Here is a 21,262-nt window from a genome sequence, read left to right as displayed (position 1 = left end):
ATGGGTCTACAATTCACAGTTTACTTCGTTCTAGTAGACTGCATCTCTAGCTATAACGAATTACAGGCAGAGATCTAGTCTACAATTCATAGAGTTTTCTCAGATCATCCATAACATATCGTCAGGCTGGATATCACACAGCATACCGTCGGGCTGGATTTCTCATTAGACTTCTAAATTTCCCATACAGAGGGAACATTTAAGGTTCGATCCAAATCAAAGGTCAATATCTCTTCAGCACCATATCAATTACAATATTGTTAGTCCACCGCAATTCTGGGGGCGTCAACAATGCATCAGTCGCAACAATGCAAATCAATCCATGCAAATGGAGAAGCCAATTTAAGGCCCCTAATGAAGAGATCAACCTCAGTACAATTTCATCTGGGGGCGTGCAGGGACATATCGGAACCATAATATTTTTGATATATCATTCCAGCATATCAAAACCTATGATGAGGACGTCAAAGCCTCAACACTTGCAATAATTAATTCAGGAAAGTTTGGGCTGATTGATATGGATTCTCAGCCATAGTTGAACTACTATCTGAAGTGTTTCTGAGCTTTTGAATATCCACAAGGTTTTCACTGCAACACCGAAGTTTGCAAAGCAAAGCTCAAGCTGATCTTAGTAAATCATTTTTACATGCTCAATCTTTGAACTTAAACCCAGGTTCAAGTGCTCAGCTCGCCTGGTCAAGTTAGAATCAGTGAACTACCTCCTACTTACTACTACAAAATTCAGGCTCAAATGCTTAGCGCACCTGGTTAAAATGGGATTAGTAGCTAATCCCCTCCCATTTATTTTGTAATCCAAGTTTTGCCACTCAGTGCGCTTGGTCAGATTTAATGTGGTAATCAAACTCCCCCTATAAAAATCCAGGTTCCAATGTTTAGCATGCCTGGTCAAGTAAGGAGCCTCACCTTTCTTGTTATAATCCAAGTTCAAGCGCTCAACGTGCTTGGTTGAGTTTGGTGTTCTTGTAACTCAAATTCTATAATCCAGGTGAATGGCATTGACCCTCTGGCTTGGTACAGACTTGAGCGATCCTCCTATACATCAACTGGGGCCGGTGATAAGGCAAGTGCTGCGAGTGCGACAGGCTTGAAAAATGTCCCGTACAACTAAAGTATCGGGTCCAGGTATATGGCTTTGACCACCCTCTTGCCTGGCTTCGGCTTGAAATAGAAATCTCCGAATTTCAAAAAGGCAAAGTATAAAAGCGCAATGTACCTTGGTCCGAGTAAATGGCGTTGACCCTCTGGCTCAGTCCTATTTGTGAACTGGGTAACTCCGAACTTTTAGGACTTAAAAACCCAAGTGCTTGATGCAATCTATCCCTTGGAGGCACCGCCAAGTCTGGATAGAGAACATCACTTGGTACGGTTATATGGCATTGACCCTCTAAACCGAAGATAATATGTATAGAATCAAACTCTGTGCATTAATGTCATATCTGAGCTTCACAACAAAAAAACTCATCCCAGCTACGCTTCACGCTAACTGGGATAATCTTTTCCAAAAATGTCTATGATAACACCTTCAAGGGTTCAACTATATATACTTATTTTATCTGAGCATTCTTACAAAACTGCTCAATCCGATTACGCTTCAATGAGGTTATTCTTTAGCTACAGTTCACATTGTCATACAATATATATAATCTGAGTATGACAACATGCTTAACCCGGTTGCATCATTCAACCGAGTTATTTTGTGAACAGAACCTGCTGAACCTCGATTTGTTGTCGATTCTTATTCAACACTACATGCGAATGATATCCACGTGCAGTATTGGGGGGCGGTAATATATTACTTTGTTAATATTCTTGTTGTGCATTTTATATACTACTTTGCTAATATACATGCCAATACTCCTGCACAACACGACCTATATGCTCCTTACTTAGACGATAGTCACACTCCACAATTTGTACAATATTTTGGGACTCACTAAGCCTATCAGTTAAAGTAGTCATCTCTAACTTTTTAGACACTCATCTCATCATAGGTGGCTAATCTCTCTAAGTTGTCGGGCACCCTCCAACAAAGTGGCAACTTTGTCCCGTAAGCATTGAAGCTCTAACTCTGCTTCAACGCAAGCTTCACGGAAAAGACTGGAATACTTAGCCAAGACCTCCTCAGCATACTGAAATGACAATGAAAATGGTACTTAACTAGAACAAGGGTCCCTCCTAACTCTCTTATCAGGGTGGTTATCTCCAGAATTGTCTCTCATCTTGTGGCTCCTTGAGCAACCAAAGACATGGTTAGAGCTAGCACTACAAAAGAAGTCACTTTACCTGACTGACAGTGACTATCGCCAAAGGTATTACCCGACAAACCAAAACTGCCGCACGACCGTCGGAAAATGTTCGGTTGGCATAGGTTTTCGACAGTTATGAACAGTCATACCAGGCCATCGGGGTTGATGATCTTTGCCGACGGATATTCCCACTGCTTTGGACCGACGGGTATTACTGCTGCCAAGATCCGTCGGATATGGACTGTTGTTGTTAACCTTCGGATAAGCCTACGGTCACTAGCCATCGGATAGGACAACTGTTATAGGCCATTGGATATACCAATTGTCACTATCCATCGGATAGGACCAGTGCTATAGGCCGTCGGATAGGTCCGTCGAGGTAGTTTACTACTAGACAGTTGGTATCCGTTGGGTATTAGTTTTTTGTTTAAAAAAAAAATATTGGTTGTAATAATTCTTTCAGGTATCCCAATCACACTAGATAGCTGAAGAGCTGACTGAAAAGTTGAAACTCTAGACTCAATAATCTGATATAAAGAATTTAGTGCACATATGAAGAATCTTGGGACATAATAGCGCTTGCATGTTGAAGAAGCAGACTTTTCAACCATGGGAGCGCACAAACTAAGACTGCACCCCTTGACTGAACTATAGAAATCAAGAAATCCAAGAGCTTGAGAACGTCTGATGGAGTCAAAAGGGAGATTGAATTTGCAATAACCTTTTTGTCTCGCGTGTGCAAGCAATCCAACAATAATACACGGTCATCAGCATGTAGTGCCTGCTTAAGCAACACATGAACTGAATCTGCACTTGGTGGCTTAGTGCTGGGAGAAGTCATCACTATTTCGGGAGTTTTGACTTTATCATCTTCAAGTAACTCTAAACTTGCAAGTTTCTCACCAATGGTAGGTTCATTCAAATCATCTTCAACAGGCAGTACATCCGCGTTTTCCACAGCTCTCTTTTTCTTCTTCTTATTTTTCAGCTTTCTTTCTTCGTGGATTGAAGTATCATTTGTTGCTATCAAATCCTCCAAATTATCAACACCCATCTTTCTTTGCAAGCAAGAATAATGAATAAAAAGGATGCACACCTTTTCTCCTCAACAAAACGAGCCACTGCAAGAAGCTTGAATCCAGCAATGTTCTCTATTGAAAGGTTGATAAGGGTGCCAATAACCCCAGTTAGCAGGCTAATAAGGAAAGCCAATGTCCATTTTAAGAAAATAAGGAAAGCCAATTCTTGATCGACTCCTCCAATCATGTTTGAAGAGATCATTCTCATTGATCCAGCATCAAGAAGGACATTAGAAAAAATAATCATTTGAGCATGATAGTATTACAAGAAGGAATATTAGCATTGATTTATGGAATAAGATGACCATACTCATAGTCCAAGCTTTCCATATGAGAGACCTTAGACCCAAGCATGGCTAGTGGGTTGGAGGAGAGTGTTATGTTTATCTTAAGAAGTGACTGCTGTAGAGAGTTGCTTTCTGGGTCATTTTCTTATGCTTCTTCTCCTTCCATGTAATGAGCTTTTGTTGAGTCTTTACACAGGTTTGAATCATTATCCATTTAAGTAGGAATTAAAAAACATAAACAAAACTCATTTCTCCACTGAACCAAAAAAAAAAAAAAAACATGACACCCCTCATAATCTTTACTAAACTAGCTTGCATTCTTCAACCAGTACTCCCATCCATTTCTTCTCCATGCACCTTATCTAAATTTCATTACATATCCAACACACCAGATGACGTAAACGAAATATGTCGAGTGCTAAGTGACTATCGAAACCCGCACCACGACATAGAATCAGCTCTCAACTCCTTTTCTACTAAAATCTCAACAGATATAGTCGAGCAGGTTTTAAAGAGAAAAAGCACATTACATCACATACAAGGAATCACTTGGAAGAAAAAAGAAAAATTATCAATGAAGAGGTAAAACATACCTGATTCGCTCGCCTCCCTAAGCCCAACTTGGTTATCCATGAGGAAAAATTATCCATGAGGAAATTGTCTGGCTTGATATCTTGATGTAGAAAAGATTTAGTATGAACAAACTCAACTTGGTTAATCTGATGAAAGAATTGGGAACATATGTACATGAGAAATCTTGTATACCATTAATATAGAATAACATAGACCAAACGAGATATTGCACCTACCATTTGATCTGCCAGCATAAGAACAGTCTTTAAAGAAAGTTTTCTACTGCAGAAGTTAAATAAATCTTCAAGACTAGGTCCAAACAAATCCATCACAAGAACATTGTAATCTCCTTCAGCGCCAACCACCTCACACTCGGAATCCCAGCTGTCAAAGTTGAAGATAATGAGATGATATTGAACAAAGAAAACGTAGTGAGTCACATAACGGAAAATTAGACTATGTACACGTTCATCACCATAAAGAATAAAAAAGTGGAGACGCATACATATACCCCTAAAGAAATGGTGCAGAACTGACAAAAATGAACATGCACCGCATGTATATGATGCCAACGAGGAAGCACAAACAGAGAGGGAATGAGAAGAGACCGCACACTGTCCAACAGTGTCCTTGCTGTAAGAATTTAGAAGAAAAAAGGTCAAATATTAGGTCTGAAAATTAAAAGACCATAAAGTTAGTATGCATCTAGTGAACATACCTTCCAACAATCTCCTAGAATGTACTAGTGATGATGAAATCTGTATGGTTCATGGCATATAAATCAGCTGTGAGCTGGCATGAGAAGTGGTACTTCTCTTCAAAGTTTTTCCAATATATGTCAGAATCAGGATACTTTGTTTTCTCAAGAGCACGGGCAATGGTGCACTGCAGAAAAATACAGATAAAGAAAAATCAATTTCTTAGAGTGCATTAAACGGCAATGAGAAAATGGCTTTAAGCTACCAATAATTCTTCTCCAGTTACCTGTGTGACTGGATGAGATGAGCATAAAAGAAAGTTTAACCTCAGTGAATGTCTCCAAGTATGGCCATACTTCAATCCTTGAAATCCATTTGCGGAGAATTCCTTTCTCAGTTCTGAAAGGAACTCGGAGAATATGTGAATGCTCTGTACCGTAAACTTTCTCAAGACGCTGATTGCAAGTTGTCCTTACTGCATCAGGTAGAAGATGCTTCACCTGGATTCAAATGCACAAATGAGAATCAAAAAGAACAAAAAGGTACTAATTAGCATTATATCCAGATAAGTGTCTGAAATATTACAATGAGTATTCGGGGTACAATATCCAGTCTTTGCGGCTTAATGCGAAGAAGCATCTCACTCTCCAAGGCATGAACTTGATCCAAAATATAGATGACCTGAAGTTATTCCAAAAGCAGAATACGTATATAAAAAAACCAGAATCTAAGATGAGATCATACTGCAATCAAAGAAGAATATGGCCACCAGTGTCAGGATAGCCCAGAACATCCGCTTGAACAAAGTAGCCATGCGGAGATAGAATAAGAACGTTGAAAACCATTGGTACCCTCTCAAGGAACTTTTCCAAGGTACAGGGATCAGGTGCTTCAAGAAGATCCAAGAGCAAATGAATCATCTCCTGAACACGCTCAGCAGTATCACCCCACCCTTTCTCCAAACCAATCTCTTGGAATCTATATTCAAACGGTGAATACGGAGTATCCGGTTGGTGTACAGAGACCATTTCTAAAGAGAACCAAGACTCAGGCCAATGGTACGTACCACTTTATAATTAGAAGGTCAAAGAAATGCAATTTGCAACTTTGCCAGTAATTTGGTTCCCTCTGAATCTAGTTCCTGTTATCAGGAAATGTAATGCGTTCTAAAAATTCCTTCAGCACTAGAAGACCTTGATGTTGAGGCTTTTATTAATAGAACCTCTACAGAATATGGTTGACTTTTCCTTTACTATAAATGCAAAGGTGCTATAACAACTTTTTCCTATTTCCCTTTTAAGTAAATAACATTCTACGACTATGATACATAAACAATAATGAGACTACGGTTGACTTTCAATACATTTTGTTGTAAGTTTATTAATGCAAAGAGGTGTGCGGTAGAGTTCTCCAACAACCACCACCCCCAAGACATCAACGGAGATACGGTTAAGCCATCACAGTAAGTCTTGAAAATGCGGTAGGGTTCTCCAACCCCCCCCCCCAGACATCAACGGAGATACAGTTAAGCCATCACATTAAGTTATTACATATTTTAGCACAATAAATGAATCATTTCGTTGATTAAAAATACCAACTAAGAAACAAATTGCTTATTTTCTATTTTATTTTCTGGATCTAATGACAACAACTAAAACTGGTATTTCATTTAAGTTTGCACATACATGTGTAACAATGATAACTTGAAAAATAACATGTAAAGGAACAAGGTGTGGGCTGCTATTTATTGAATTTTATGATCACAAACCTGAATTTCGGATCAATTCTCTGTTTGACTTTAGCCATAGCCAACTTTGGGTGATCCTTATTTCGCTCGAAAAATATCATCTCTGCTGCAAATGGATGTGAACTATGGACAAACAGTAAATCCATACCAAAGCTGTTTCTACTCTTCTCTTCATCCTATATAGCGAGAAAAAAGATGGCCACTAACAAGTTAAGAAGAAACGAAGTAATAAAAAATTGAAATCGAGAATGACAAAGGAAGGATCATCGGAAGTAGGCACTACCGTCAAGGTATGTTCAACTTTTGCAATCTCTAGAAGAAGACGAGATTCTTCAATAAACGGTAATTTGCAGATAGCCTGTCAATTTCAACACAACATAAGGTCATAAAGCAAGATTTATTATCCAATTTGTAGTATGAAATTTTAAGAGAGGAAAGAATTAAATATTATTAACAACTTGAAAGTGTAATGCAGTTGAATCTTTCTATTTCGTCACAGTTAGAAGTATAGAATGTTAGAAAACTTAGCCCAAATTGTGTTTGTCCTCTTAGTATCTCTCTGTATAAAGAAACTTAAGAACTACTTATTGCAGTTATCTTAACATATTATGCCAATAATATTGCTAACAATGGTAATACCCACAATTAGGAGCCATGATTAGGTCTGACTAGGACTTTTCAAGTTTTAAGCGTACAATTCATAATACAAGGAAGAATCATCCAATATACTACACTGAGATCATGCTGGACGAGAAATTCAGCTCAAGCTTTATTGATTGAGTTCTTACTCACTTGACCAAATTGACTGCTCAATTTCACATGTGTATATTCTAGTACCTGTTTTTCTAGTTTTACTTATCAGTGCGTGAATATTCAAATTCAAAGCCAAAATACGAAGCATTACCTGCCATGCATGATGCTTTCCAAACATGTCAAGCTCAAAATTTACCATAAATACACCATAAATATACTACTATAAGCTTCTGATAAAAGAAATCATTACTAACTATAGTAAGAAAGGAAGTCGCAAGGTTGTATCTGAAAAACCAAATGAACCTTACCAGTGGGATAAAAATCTAAAATTGGCGATGAAGAATCAGTCATGAATTCCATGTAACACAAGGGAAGTGCATGCGCCCTAGAAACACAACTCTAATCACATATTGTGTTGACAACCAAGTACCAATAGCAAAAAGGATAGTCTTAAATGCAAACCTTGCAGCAGGCAATACACCCATTAACTGATCAAATGGCTTGAACGGTGTCCCAGGTGTGAAATGAATTTCACAATGCTCAATATTAAGAAAATCATAAGCAAATGGCACATAATGATATAGATAAAACCTGGAGAAAATAGAAATATGTGAAATTGATGCTGCAAATATGAAGGGCATTTTAGAAAAAACCACCAAAGTTTGTACCACTTTAGAACAAAACCCCCGTGATTTGGCAACTCACACTTAACTACACATTCCATCCTACTCCTCTAGCCAAACATTGAAATTCTCACTTACGCCAATTTTACCCTTGTCTTCTTCATCCCAATTTCTAATTCCTTCTTATGTAAACATACACCTCTTCTTTCTATCACCATCAGCCCACATAATGGTTTTGTTCTTGTTCTAGTTTTAAATACTAAAAGATCTGTTTGATTTGAGGAAACCATTCTGTGGTTTTAGTAAGTCTTTATTTCATGAGGCGAGAAAATGCTGGGTTATTTTGAAGTTGTAATGGGGACCTTTTTAGGTGCGACTTGAAGTGAAATTGCTTAAATTGCAACAGGATGATCTAGTGCTCCAATTCTTGCCTAGAATAGCAAACTTTTTTAGGTAGAGTTTTTCCTATCCGTCTTCTTTTCATGTTCATTTCCACTTTTGGTAAAATCCTTCATTGACAACAGTGGAAGTTCATCAGTGGAAGTAAATATGAATAGTTCTCTAGTAAACGATCAAGAGTTTCCCCCTCTCAGTACTACTGAAGTGAGAGTGCAGAGTGTTCCAATCTCAACTGAAATTCCACCAGAGAATCGAAAAGAAGCAGGTGAAGTTGAACCAAACCAACGAAATTCATGGAGTTCACTGTTCAACAAAGGTAAAGCAACTGCCTTTACCCCTCTGCAGCATTACACAACTGAGGTTATTAATGGAGTTACAATTATTCCAAAAGATATCATTTCCAGAGGCATTAGTATGTGGCAGGATTACTTAGTGGGTTTCTTTTTAGAAAATCGAATGTCTTTTCCGTTTGTGAAACAAGTATTAGCTAAGAAATGGAAAACAAAAGGGGAATTTGATATGATAGCAGACTCAGAATTATTCTACTTCAAGTTCACAAATGAGGAGGATAAACTTCATGTGATGGAATTAGGTCCCATTTACATGGCAGGAAACTGTTTTATAGTCACACCATGGTCACAGGATGTTGAGAAGAGGAGAAAAACAATCAAAGGCATACCAATATGGGTTAATCTTTATGATGTACCCAAAGAACTATGGTCAGAAGAGGGTCTTGGTGTTGTGGCCAGTCGATTGGGTAGACCATTGCTAATGGACGAGGCTACTGCATCAAAAAAGAGAATTAGTTTTGCAAGAGTCTGTATTGAAGTTGAAATATCCTCAGAGTTGCCTTTGTCCTTTGAGATTGAGATGGAAAAAGGGGATAATAGAACAGTACGGGTGGAGTACTCTTGGGTTCCCAAGAAGTGTGATATTTGTAAGGCTTTTGGCCATCTCACAGACAAGTGTTTCAGAGTTCCAAGTTCTACAGAGCCTGCAACACACAATGCCAGGGCTCCACGAAGGATATGGGTGCAACGACAACAGGAAGAGACTGGTGAGCAAGAACCAGAATCCATATCAGAAAATCCTGGTAACAGCACAAATGAAGGAATGGTTAACACTGCAATTCTAGAGGTAAACCAGTTACTGTGGTGGTGGGTGGGGGTAGAGGAGGAAAGCAATGGTATAGAGAAAAAATGGTCCTATTGGCGGAGATGTATGTAATGAGATAATGATACTGAGCCAAAATCAAGCTCAACCGGATATGGAGCTGCTGCGAGACAATGATGTCGAACTCTACTTGAGAACCTATCTGTGGTGCCTTATGTGGACAGGTTAGAGCACTTTGTCAATCCAGAAGATTCTGTTGCTATGGAGGAGTTTGAGGAAGAAATGGTGGATTTTATAAGAAGAACAGAAGGAATTGGGGATGGTGAAATGTCAGAGGATGTTTTGTCAGTGGAGGAGACCCCGTACTTCAGTGATAAAGTCACTGAGCCGCTGGCTATTCTGGATACACCTATACAACATAAGAATGATGCGAACCGAAGAGTTGAGATTGGACATATGATGAGAGAAGGAAGGAAGTATTTGAAAGAAACGTGAGAATCCTAGTAGCAAAAAGAATGGTCATGGCAAGCGGAGTAGGGGTAGGCCCAAGGGTTCCAAAAACAAAAAACACTAAATGATAGCCCCAATAAGTGTGTGGAACGTTCGAGGAACAAATTATGTACATAAAGCAAAGGAGATAAACAAGGTTAGAATAGAAAAGAAGATTTGTATTTTTGGTTTGTTGGAAACAAAGGTCAAGGAACAGAAGTTTGACGCTATTAGAAACATATGTTGTCCTCAATGGAGTAGTGTCAGTAATTATTCCTCTAGTGATGCTGGTAGAATATGGGTATGCTGGGATCCATTCTTAGTGAATGTCCAGAAGTTATCTGAGACAGCTCAATATATTCATTGTAAGGTCAGATTCAAGCCTTGCAACGAAGAGTATTTTCTCACAGTGGTGTACGCAAGTAATAGATTCAGCGAGAGATTGGGTCTATGGAAAGATATTATGAATGTAAGTGCTTCAGTGTAGGGTCCATGGTGTGTGGCAGGAGACTTCAACAATATTTTATGTGCTAATGAGAGAATAGGAGGAGATTCCATGCACCCGAGAAGCGGGGACTTCATCCTATGCCTTCAAAATCACGGGACTCCGATGATTTAAATTCCATTGGATTTTTCTTTACATGGTGGAATAAATCGGTTGGTATAGGAAGTATTATGTCTAGGATCGACGGATGTTTGGTGAATAAAGAATGGATTACTTCATTTCCGTACACATTTGCCGAAAAGTACCTACCTTATGGGGTTTTCGATCATTCACCAATGCTCTTGAGTTGGAGTGATTATACAAGAAAAGCTCCTCCCCTTTCGGTTCAGTAACTTCGGGTGTATCAACTAGAATTCAAAGACATCTTGGGGCGGAAGTGTGGACTATGGCTATATACAATAATCCAATGTATGTGCCGATCCGTAAACCGAAACCGCTAAAAGCGAAGCTTAAACCATGGGCGAGCAAATTTCTCTCATCTTCATGAAAGGGTAGAAACAAACTAAGCGGGAGCTACAAGATGTGCAGATATTACTACTGAGGGACTCGGAAATATGTTTCGGGAGAAAGGGGAAAGGGTTTGCTTCGAAAGCAGATACAACACTCTAGCAAGAGCAGAGGTGATGGATATCGTGAGAAAAGTGAAGGAATGTGGATGAAAGATGGGGACAAGTGCACAGCGTATTTCTTCAGCTGCATAAAGGAGAAAACAGCAAGAAAAGGAATATGGGCATTATCAAATGACCAAGGAGTCACAGTCAAAGGTCAGAATGAAGTTGCAAAGACAATAGTTGAGTACTATACCCAACTATTGGGTACAAGTGCACTGCCAGTGAAGGAGGAATCTTTTTTTATGAGTTTGAAGGTAAGAAATATTATTCCTGAACCATTGGCTAGGCAACTAGAAGACGAAATCACAGATGAAGAAGTCAAAAGTGCATTGTTTGAAATGGAGGATAATAAAGTGCCGGGACACGATGGCTTTAATCCATTCTTCTTCAAGGCTTGCTTTCGGAGGCGTGGGTAAGGATTTCACAAGTGCAATAAAGAATGTTTCGTGAGTTATCATCTCCCAAGAGCAAGAACGCTTACCTTTCTCTCGCCTTATACCTAAAGCAACTACTCCTACTAAGGTAGAGGATTTCGGACCGATAGCTCAATGCGGCAACACCATATATAAATCGTCACTAAGATCATCACCAACGGACTCAAGATATGTATTAATGATTTAGTGCATTTGAACCAATCGGCATTCATCCCCCGATAGATACATTCAAGACAATATTCTCTTATCACATGAGCTTCGAGGGGTATGAAAGAAAACATGGAACGCCAAGGTGCTTTCGGTGAAGATTGATATCCAAAAGGCGTATGACATGATCAATTTGGGATCTGATAGAGTTAATGATGAGGAGATTTCAGTTCCCCGTGAAGCTAAGGAAGTGGATCAAATTATGTATATGTTCTCCCACCTACTCGGTTCTTGTGAATGGTGCTCCAAAAGGTTTTTTTCAAGGTAAACGAGGATTGAGGCAGGCGACCCTATTTCTCCATATTTGTTTGTCTTGGTCATGGAGGTGTTGGAAAGCATAGTAAAAGGAGAAGATTGATGCAAAACAGATCAAATTTCATTCCAAGTGTAAGAAAACCAACTGTCACACCTCGCCATGAGATGATGTCCGTTTCTTTTGTAGAGGGGAAGAGGAGTCTATCGAGGACTTAAGGATTGTTTACATCTATTTGGTCAAGCAACTGGGCTACATATCAACAATCATAAAACTACTCTCATGACGGGATCCATTAGTGGTTATGAGGCTCGAGAACCAAGGCCGATTTTGGGAGTAGAGTTGGTTAGACCTCCCAAGAAAGTATTTGGGCTTACCTCTCTTTGCCTGCGCAGACTTGGGATTAAAGAGTGCCAACCATTGGTGGGTGAGCCACAGACTAAACTTAAGGACTGGAAAGCTAGAATGTTGTGCATGCGGGTAGACTTGACTTATCTTATCTTATTTCTCACCGCAATGCCTATTTATTGGTATAGAACATTTATAATACCAAAAACTGTGATAGAACAGATAGAGAAGGTTTGTGCACATTTCTTATGGAGTGGTGTAGAACTTAAGAAATGTCATCATCAGGCCAGCATATCTACCATTTGCAAGACAAAGGAGGAAGGGGGTTTGGGTATTATGAATATGTCACTTTGGAATAGAGGGGCATACTGTGGTCTTGTGTATAGAATAGCAGCTAAGGAAGAAAGTGTTTTGGGTTGAATGGGTGCGGAATAATTTGTTGCATAATAAGTTTTTCCTGGACTATGGAAGTCCCAAATGACGCGGTTTTGGTCATGGAGGAGTATCTTGAAGAGCGGGGATGAGGTAAAGAAGTTTGTCATATACAAAGATCGCGAATCGGTGATTCTATTACGCTATGGCACGATATTTGGTGCGGTCGAGTCCTCTCATTCACAACCCGCATGCGATTCTTTGAGATTCAATTCAATCACCGGATGCAAAGGTTAGCCATTGATCGTGGGGAGAGAAAATGGAGCAACACGGTAGAGGACTTGAATAACACCGCACTCGAGAAGACATCTTGAATACTTCCCATTAACTCTCATCCGATGGTGGATAGAGTTATATGGAAGCCAAATCCTAATGGGAAGTTCTCGCCGCCAGCCAAGATATAAAGTTCGTCTCCAAGTCGTCCTCGAGTAAGATGGCGAGAATGGTATGGGGTAAGTTAGTAATGCCAAGGCACTTTCGTTCACATGTTGGCAAATTTGTTTTCTAATAGCCTACCACTCGGGATAGGCTTGTGCAAAAGAAGATCATCACCACTCGTCTTCTCGCTTGTGCAACCAAAGTCGAGAATATTCAAACCATTTATTCTTTGAATGCAGCTACTCCAAGGAAATTATGAGAGGTATCAAATCTGTCTTGGGCATTGAGTCTGATACAAGGTCCTCCAATAGGGAGTGGTCATCACTTCTGAGAGTATGTAGAAAGGGGGATAAGACAGGCGATGTTTATTCAGCACTCATATGTGCTTCAGTGGATGCAATATGGAAGGAGAGAAACGCAAGAAGGTTCAAAAATATTGCAAAGCCTGCGGCAGTGGTGTTGAGTAGAATACTCAGAGAAATGAGAGTGTATCTACAAACTCAGATCAGTGAACTTCGAGAAACACCGGAGAACAGAAGTTTGTGTCAGTCGATCGGTATCCAGGTACAGTTCAAAACAAAAGTAAGTAAATGGAACCAGTGGAACCCCCCGACTGAACAAAGGTATAAATTGAATGCCGATGGGGCGTTAAACGATCTAGGCACAGGACATGGAGGCGTGATGCGAGATGGGCAGGGAACAGTGATTGAAGCTTACTCAGGGTCTGGGGGGATGAAATCGGTAATATTTCAAGAACTCAAGGCCATTGAGTTAGGACTGATCAGATGTCAGGCGCTGAGTATACAAGATATTGAAGTGGAATCAGACTCACTATGGGCAACACAGATTCTTACGAATGTGGTGGATAGCCCTTGGTACTGTTTGGACATAGTCCTGCATATCAAAGAATTAGCTAATTCTTTTGCATTTTGTTCTTTTGCTCATGTTTATAGAGAGTGTAACAAACCAGCGGATTGGCTTGCTGGGTTAACCATCTCTAATTGTAATAGTTGTACTTTTCAAGGTCCCCCGTTAAGTCGAGAACTATATAGATTAGTAGAGGATGATGCAATAGGAACATTGTATGAGCGTCTTTGAGATTAATGCAGGTGGGGGTCTGCCTAACCCTAGCTTATTTTATTAAAAAAAAAATGGTACACCCATTAACAATACAATCATTCAACAATATATCTGAGAAAATCAGAGAAATGAGAATTAGTTTTGCACAGATCAAAGCCAATCAAAGTTTCTCTTACCATTGTCGAGTATATACCCGCCGTAGAATAGTAGTGCATAACCAAAGACATTCCTTCAATATATTTTAAGACCTACCGTAAATAGAAAAACATGACATAAGAAACTCAAGAAGTTTGTATTTAACGAGGGGAAAAGTGGGCGAAACGGATAAATTTGTTTAACAAGGAAGATGCCAACAAACCTTAGTTCTGATGATTCGAAAAAGTACTACTAATACAAGCATTTAAAACCAATATAACATAGGAACCTTAAGAAATGTAAAACTGTAGGCATCCATTCACTCGGTCGTAAAGCGAAAGCGTACTACTAAGAACAATGCCTTGAATCATTGGAGGGAGTTGCCTTAATTGATCAACCATCAAAGCTAAAACCTGGACTCACAACCAAAGTTATTCCCTCCAAAACAAAGAGTCGGTAAATCGATAACACAACGACTTCCCGGCACCGATGGGATGGTCAATGATCAAGACCGAAAGCAATCAGCTTTGAGAGGTTCAGCGATCATGCTCGGATAAAGTCACAATGTCCAAGAGCATCAATGACGGTCTTGATGAGTACTTCGTTGTCTCGAACTTCCACAAGGCAATATAATAGCACCAAAGACCATATAAAAACAATATAAGGATGGAGTAAAAGATGAGTTTCGCCATGAATAGAAACAAAGCGAAATCGTAGAAGTAAGAAAAGAATTACTTACATCTATAATAGGACCCGGTAGCTTAACGTAGGTGAATCTAGCAAAACAAAACATCTGCCATCCTTCTCCCTCCTCATTTATCTGGGCTTGGGACTAGCAATGCAAACTTATCATAAGTTTGCACAGGCGGAGTTACAAGGGGGGTTGGTAGAACATAACTCAATTATTGCTTTCCTAAGAACCATATTACATAGTGATAAAAAATATACATCACAACCACGAAACCCAAAAGGAAATAGCAAAAAGCCAGTAGTTTACTTAGTACTTGGCACTGGTAAAAGCCAATAAAAACATTTAAGAACACAAGCAATGTTTCAAGAAGGTGACCCAATGATTACAACATTAGCAGTTCTTTGGGCCAGATAACACTCCCTTGAGCGACCTCGCCAAGCTTTGATCTCCAATCATCATGAGGCAATGGTAGTACAGCACCTCCGTCATAAACCACATTTACATGAACTTTGAAGTTCCCCTCTTCCAATCTCCTATTACCAAACTCGGTATTAGGATCTATATCTTGCACGATACCTCTCGCCACGACTCTAAGTGGCCAACCACCACGCAGATCACATTCTTTACCAATATATTCATTGATAACCTACAAAATTAAATTGTGTTATCAGTCTTTCCTTATAAGAGTGGATCATATATGTTTTTCAAATAATAACTCGAATAATTACTGGGGAAGCGTGACTTGAACGTGGCAATTCAACATCTGCCATAGACATTCTTCCTTGGCTCATAAATTCTCTCAACAAAGCTATATTCTCCAACATTGCATTCTGAAGCACATCTACCCTCTTCTCAAGGTTCGTGTTCACCTCTTTCAAAGCCAAATTCTGTTGCGCCACAACTTTCATCTTCTTCACTGATGTTTTGCATACTCCTTCACCCAAGCCTCGAAAACGACCCCTACTATCTGTCCCAAGAACCTATACTTAATGGACAATCAATTTAGTACCCTTAAAATCATATCAAACAACAATTAATTACAACAACTATGATTCAATATGAGACCTTTGTGAGGGCATCATTCACCGACGTCTCTCGTGACTCCGGGTGCAAAGCAGTGTAGTCATTAAGTTTTTCCTAGTAAATCAGATAAACAAAAATATATCAAATTACTATCTTAAAAATAATTTAGTATCTCAATTCTTATTAAGTCAGTACACTAACAACTAGCTCCGGGTCTTGGTGTTCCCCATTCTTTCTTTTATGATTGTGCATATATTGGTCCAATCTAGTGATAGATGACACAGGGACCCCTTTCTCCTTTGCCATTTCAACTTTAGCTACAGTTGCAGATTTCCTCCCAAGACACGAAGAGTTTTTTTGTTGCTTACGATTTTCTGTGTTCCTCAAACTAGAAGCCTGCACATGTTAAAGTTAATAATATTGCACTTTAATTTATATCAAAACACATACACCTAATCACCATGAAATAGAACAGAAAACCCATTAACCTTGAATTTCTCGGAATTGCAATTATCCACAAATTGTCGCCAATCTTGTAGAGGAATTCCTTGTTTGGGAAGTTCCCTTACAAAGGAAGGAGGTTGATCTTTGACGTATTTTTTGAACAACTCATACTTGTACTCCTTCCACGCTTTCTGGAATTTGCTTATTGTCCAATCCGTGTCAATAGTATCGATGTTTTCAAACACATACATTCTTCCTAAAGTGTTAATAACTTTAGGTATGATGCTCTCATGCAAACAAACTAGTTTCCAGCTATCATAGCGAATTGGGATGTCACGGCGAGCAATGTGACCAAGCTTGGTGATGAAATGGTCAACCTCTTCTTTGGGCTCATCTGGTTGAGCCCACTCATTAAGCTTAATGATTACCTTCTCATAGCCTTTGGGCAGTTCCTCCGAAACACCTATCGAAGGACCTCTTGTTTCCTTAGAAGAGGAATTTGATGCACCAGAAATGTGTGTCTCACCTGCATATATCAACTAAATTTGTTAGTAAGATCAAAACAATGGTACGGAAAACTGAAAACTAAAAGTCATCTCTGTTGCCTAAGTCATCACCAAGGCTGTCACTTAGTGAATGTGAGCTGCTATGTGTTTGTCCCTCGTCCATGTGCAGAGAGTTGTAATACAATACAACAAGTATGCATGTCCATGGTGCAAAGATCAAGATAAGTTAATTTTTAATTTAAATTTCTATATAACTAGCTAGAGAAAGCATTCCATAAAAGGCCTATTATGCACACATGAAAAATACAGCCGAAAAAGAAAAAGATTCAAGTACAGACATACCCTGTTCAAACAAAAAGTTGCACTTGATCAAAGAACTACCAAAATTTTAATACCACAAAACTCACACCACTAAGTCAACACAAAATATAAATGGACTATGTTCTAGATCTCTTTCTTTTTCTGCTACTCTCAACAACTTCAAACATGTCGTCTAGGTCGTTGAATATCAGTTCATCCACCATAGAAATGTCGAGGTTGTTAGGCCCTATATCTAAATCATTCACCACTCTTTCATCTGAGAGACACGGTCCACCTTCATCAAAATACACTTTTCTTGGAACCTCCAACACTACATGCCATTCAAGATTCTTGGGGTCTTTCGAATGGAAAACATGAGCAGCCTTCTCTGCAAGAATAAATGGTTCATCACATATATGGTCCGAACTGAGTTGATTGGATAAGTTGACCAACCTCAACTTTGCTTCCTCATCCACTTTCACACCAAGTTGTGTGCACTTAGCCCAATCACACTTGAACAAAACAGTCTTGTAGCCTTCACGATAATTTAGTTAAACAATGTTTGTTAGAACGCCATAGTAATATGCATCTTCATCAATTGGATTTTTATCCTTAGAACTAGAACGGAAAGTTGTATGGCAACTTGTGGTAACACCGCTGTTTTGGTTCCTTTTATTTTTCTGATAGTCTTTGGTGATGAAGAGAAACCCATTGACACAATACTTATGGTACTTTGTAGCAAAGCGTGTAGATCCCCTAACTAAATCCTTGAAGTGATCATCAGTGGATTCGAGGAACTCCTGCTGTTTTGTCAACCATGAGATGAAATCATCAGAACACAATGCCACCCTAGTGTGCCCAGTCTTCCTCCTTGCACTTGTTCTATTGTCCTCAATGAAGCTAGTGTACTTCCTACATGATTTTTGAAGTAATAAAGTCAATTAGGATTATGTATATAATTTAGATTGTGTTAAGTTTCTAACAACTTTAATACGACATGATATACTTACGTGTGCCATCTATCATAATTGGGATGACTTCTTAGTACCCATTGTCGTGCTTGTTCATACTCCACACCTTCAAATAAATACTTTGCACTTGCGCCAAGTGGCCCACCCTCATTAGCAGTGTGGTTGTCGTCTACACTATCCAAAAAAATCTGGTAAAACATCAGGTTCATTTTCAGCCATCCTATCAAGTTTATCTAAAATACCACCTCCTCCTTTATATCCAACACAATATATTAGTGTCTCCTCCTTCAAGTAACGCTATGCAATACACCCTTCCGGGCGCCCTTTGTTGGTAACATAATCTTTGAAATATTTCATGTACCTTAAAAAAGTATTTTAGAAGCAATAGAATCTTAAAAATGAGAAAATAAATAAATAAAATAAGTAACAAAAATCAGGCTACGTACCTTTCAAAACAATACATCCACCTAAAGAAACACAGGCCCACAAAGGCGAGCCTTATGAGCTAAGTGAATAGGAAGATGCATCATAGTAACAAACAATGGTGGTGGGCAGATTCTCTCCAGCGCGCACAATGCCTTGACCATACCCATTTCCAGTACATCAAGTGTTTCAATCTCTACTTTCTTCGAACACAAAGCACTAAAGAAAGTACAAATAGTAGTAATAATTGTTCGAGCTTCTTTTCTGTTGCCATCTTTATAAGCATGTTGTATTAATACCGGCAGCAAATGTTGTATTAGAATATGATAGTCATGTGACTTCATTTGTCTCAAATCCATTGAATCTCCTTTGACAATATTAGACCAGTTACCACTAAACCCAATAGGTACACTAAGATTGCGCAAGGTTTGGATGAACAACTTCTTCTCTTCTTTTCGATGCCAAAAGATACCTTGAGGCATAATCTGTTTCCCGCCAAGCTTAGTCACCTAATATTTCTTCTTTCTCTTCATACGCTTTAAATCTTTGTGTGCATTGACATCATCTTTAGTTTTCCCTTTCGTATTCAACATCAAAGCAAGAAGAATTTCACATACATTTTTTTCAATATGAATGACATCAAGGTTATGACGAACGAGAATGTGTTTCCAATACTTAAGCTTAAAGAAGATAAATCGCTTTGAAAACCACAAATTTCCTTTATTCCCTTCCTTATTCTTGCCGAGTTTTCCAAATTGATGATTTTTCAAACTCTTAGTCATTCTCTTAACTTCAACTCCAGTCAACCTTATTGGTTGCTCACCTTCTTCCTTTGTCTTATCATAGGTGCTTTCTCTTGTATCATTTCTAGTCTCGGATCTCAATGGAAGTCACCGTCTACTTCTCATATACACATGCTTACTTCCATGGTGAAGTCTTATAGAAGCAGTTTTCGGACCACAAGGAGGGCAATCGAATTTTCTCTTAGTTCTACAGCCAGAGATATTCCCATAAGCTGGAAAATCATGGATTGTCCACAATAAAATGGCACGCATATGGAACTCTTCACCTTTGAATGCATCTTTAACCATCACCCCATCACGCCATAATTCTTGGAGTTCTTTAACCAACAGCTGCAAATAAACGTCAATATCATTACCTGGTTGCTTTGGACCCTCAATGAGAGTTGAAAGCATGGTGAATTGAGACTTCATGCATAGCCAAGGCGGGAGGTTATAGTTCACAAGCATAACAAGCTATGAACTGTGTTGCGCTCCAAAGTTGCCATAAGGAGTAAAACCATCAGTGGCTAGTCCCAAGCGAACATTCCGTGGCTTTACAAAGAAGTCTGGATATTTTAAATTGACTTGCTTCCACACTGCCGAGTCAATAGGATGCCTAATCGTGCCAGGCTTTGATTCTCCAGTAGAATGCCACCGCATCTCCTTTGCCACCCAAGGCACACTATACAATCGCTTCAACCTTTCCGTAAGTGGAAAGTATCGCAAGACCTTAGCAGGCACTCTGGTTCGCTTCCTCAAATCCTCAATGGTTGGAGTTTTGTATCTAGAAACACCACAAGTAGGACAGGTAACCTTAAATTCATTCTTTTCCCAATACAAGATGCAGTTGTTTCTACATGCATCAATCTTCTTGCATTTCAGTTTCAAGTCTTTAATCATCTTATATGCCCTGTAGTTATTCTCTGGTATCTTGTTACTAGTAGGCAACACCATGCGGAGTAGTTGAAGCAATACGGTAAAACTCTTATCACTCCACCCATTTGTGTACTTCAGGTTAAGGAGTTTCACAACAAATCTAAGAACACTGAAGTCACATCCAGGATATAATTCAGTCATTGCTTCACGCAAGTTAGCATTAAAAGCAACACCGTCTACGACTTCTTCCCCTTCTGTACACCCTCCTGGATCATCTCCAAGAAAAGTGTCCAAGTTGTCAAGACTAAACTCTTGAGCAATGGTGTAGAAAGCAGCATTCATGTCAACCACATGCACGTTCTCTTGAAATCCCGGCCCTCTTTCATTGTGTTGTTCTTCCACTTCTTTCTCACCATGCAAGAACCACATTTTATATGTCTTGTCAAACCCATAGCTAAAACAGTGTAGGGCAACATTATCGTGACTCATTGCTGCGCCTTGGTTTTGACACTTTCGACAAGAACATGGTATGACATTCTTGTTAACGTGGTGTTCCGAGGCAAAGGTTACAAACTCTGTAACACCTCTTATAAAACGCGGATGCCGAAAATCATCTAGATCAATCCAACTCTTATCTATCAAGCACGTTGACTCCATGATGTACTTCTAAGAGATAAAAAAGAATGAATGAAACTCAGAACAAGAAAAATAGCTAAATAGTTATGTAAATACACTAACTAGGCTAAGGAGTTACAATACTAACTCTAGGCATACATTGACTTCAAGCTAACTCTACGCATACATACAGCGACCTAATATTCAGTACCAAAGTGAG

The 21,262-nt window shown here is 39.1% G+C and overlaps 4 protein-coding genes across 5 annotated transcripts; all 4 read right to left on the bottom strand.

The window, feature by feature from the left end:
- Positions 1 to 2,808: 2,808 nt before the first annotated feature.
- On the bottom strand, positions 2,809 to 3,321 carry LOC147514834 (uncharacterized). Its single transcript, XM_086592703.1, has one exon. It carries the CDS (start codon positions 3,319 to 3,321, stop codon positions 2,809 to 2,811), a length of 513 nt encoding a protein of 170 aa, XP_086448829.1.
- Positions 3,322 to 3,532: 211 nt separating this feature from the next.
- LOC147514833 (sucrose synthase-like) lies at positions 3,533 to 8,317 on the bottom strand. 2 transcript variants are annotated; one of them, XM_086585284.1, is made up of 7 exons: positions 5,670 to 6,184; positions 5,490 to 5,589; positions 5,231 to 5,404; positions 4,925 to 5,091; positions 4,712 to 4,839; positions 4,443 to 4,590; positions 3,533 to 4,352 (listed from the first exon to the last, which is right to left on the bottom strand). In XM_086585284.1, exons 1-4 carry the CDS (start codon positions 5,930 to 5,932, stop codon positions 4,939 to 4,941), a joined length of 690 nt encoding a protein of 229 aa, XP_086441410.1. In that variant the 5' UTR covers positions 5,933 to 6,184; the 3' UTR covers positions 3,533 to 4,352; positions 4,443 to 4,590; positions 4,712 to 4,839; positions 4,925 to 4,938. The 2 variants fall into 2 exon arrangements, 1 of the variants encoding a protein (XP_086441410.1); XR_015209698.1 differs by lacking the exons at positions 3,533 to 4,352; positions 4,443 to 4,590; positions 4,712 to 4,839; positions 4,925 to 5,091; positions 5,670 to 6,184 and adding exons at positions 6,673 to 6,827; positions 6,935 to 7,009; positions 7,713 to 7,789; positions 7,867 to 7,995; positions 8,110 to 8,317 and having other exon boundaries at positions 5,364 to 5,404; positions 5,490 to 5,585.
- Positions 8,318 to 15,294: 6,977 nt separating this feature from the next.
- LOC147514832 (uncharacterized) lies at positions 15,295 to 16,882 on the bottom strand. The gene is made up of 5 exons (XM_086594415.1): positions 16,614 to 16,882; positions 16,327 to 16,521; positions 16,168 to 16,239; positions 15,831 to 16,082; positions 15,295 to 15,748 (listed from the first exon to the last, which is right to left on the bottom strand). The coding sequence occupies exons 1-5, from the start codon at positions 16,818 to 16,820 to the stop codon at positions 15,485 to 15,487; spliced, it is 990 nt and encodes a 329-aa protein (XP_086450541.1). The 5' UTR covers positions 16,821 to 16,882; the 3' UTR covers positions 15,295 to 15,484.
- A 3,143-nt stretch (positions 16,883 to 20,025) lies between these two features.
- LOC147514831 (uncharacterized) lies at positions 20,026 to 20,916 on the bottom strand. Its single transcript, XM_086592702.1, has one exon. The coding sequence runs from the start codon at positions 20,914 to 20,916 to the stop codon at positions 20,026 to 20,028; it is 891 nt and encodes a 296-aa protein (XP_086448828.1).
- Between the last annotated feature and the right edge of the window lie 346 nt (positions 20,917 to 21,262).

Source organism: Coptis chinensis, chromosome 2, assembly GCF_015680905.1.
Source record: "Coptis chinensis isolate HL-2020 chromosome 2, ASM1568090v1, whole genome shotgun sequence".
NCBI lineage: Eukaryota > Viridiplantae > Streptophyta > Magnoliopsida > Ranunculales > Ranunculaceae > Coptis > Coptis chinensis.
The sequence above is the reverse complement of the archived record's forward strand: the minus strand, read 5'-3'. Positions and strand labels throughout refer to the sequence as shown.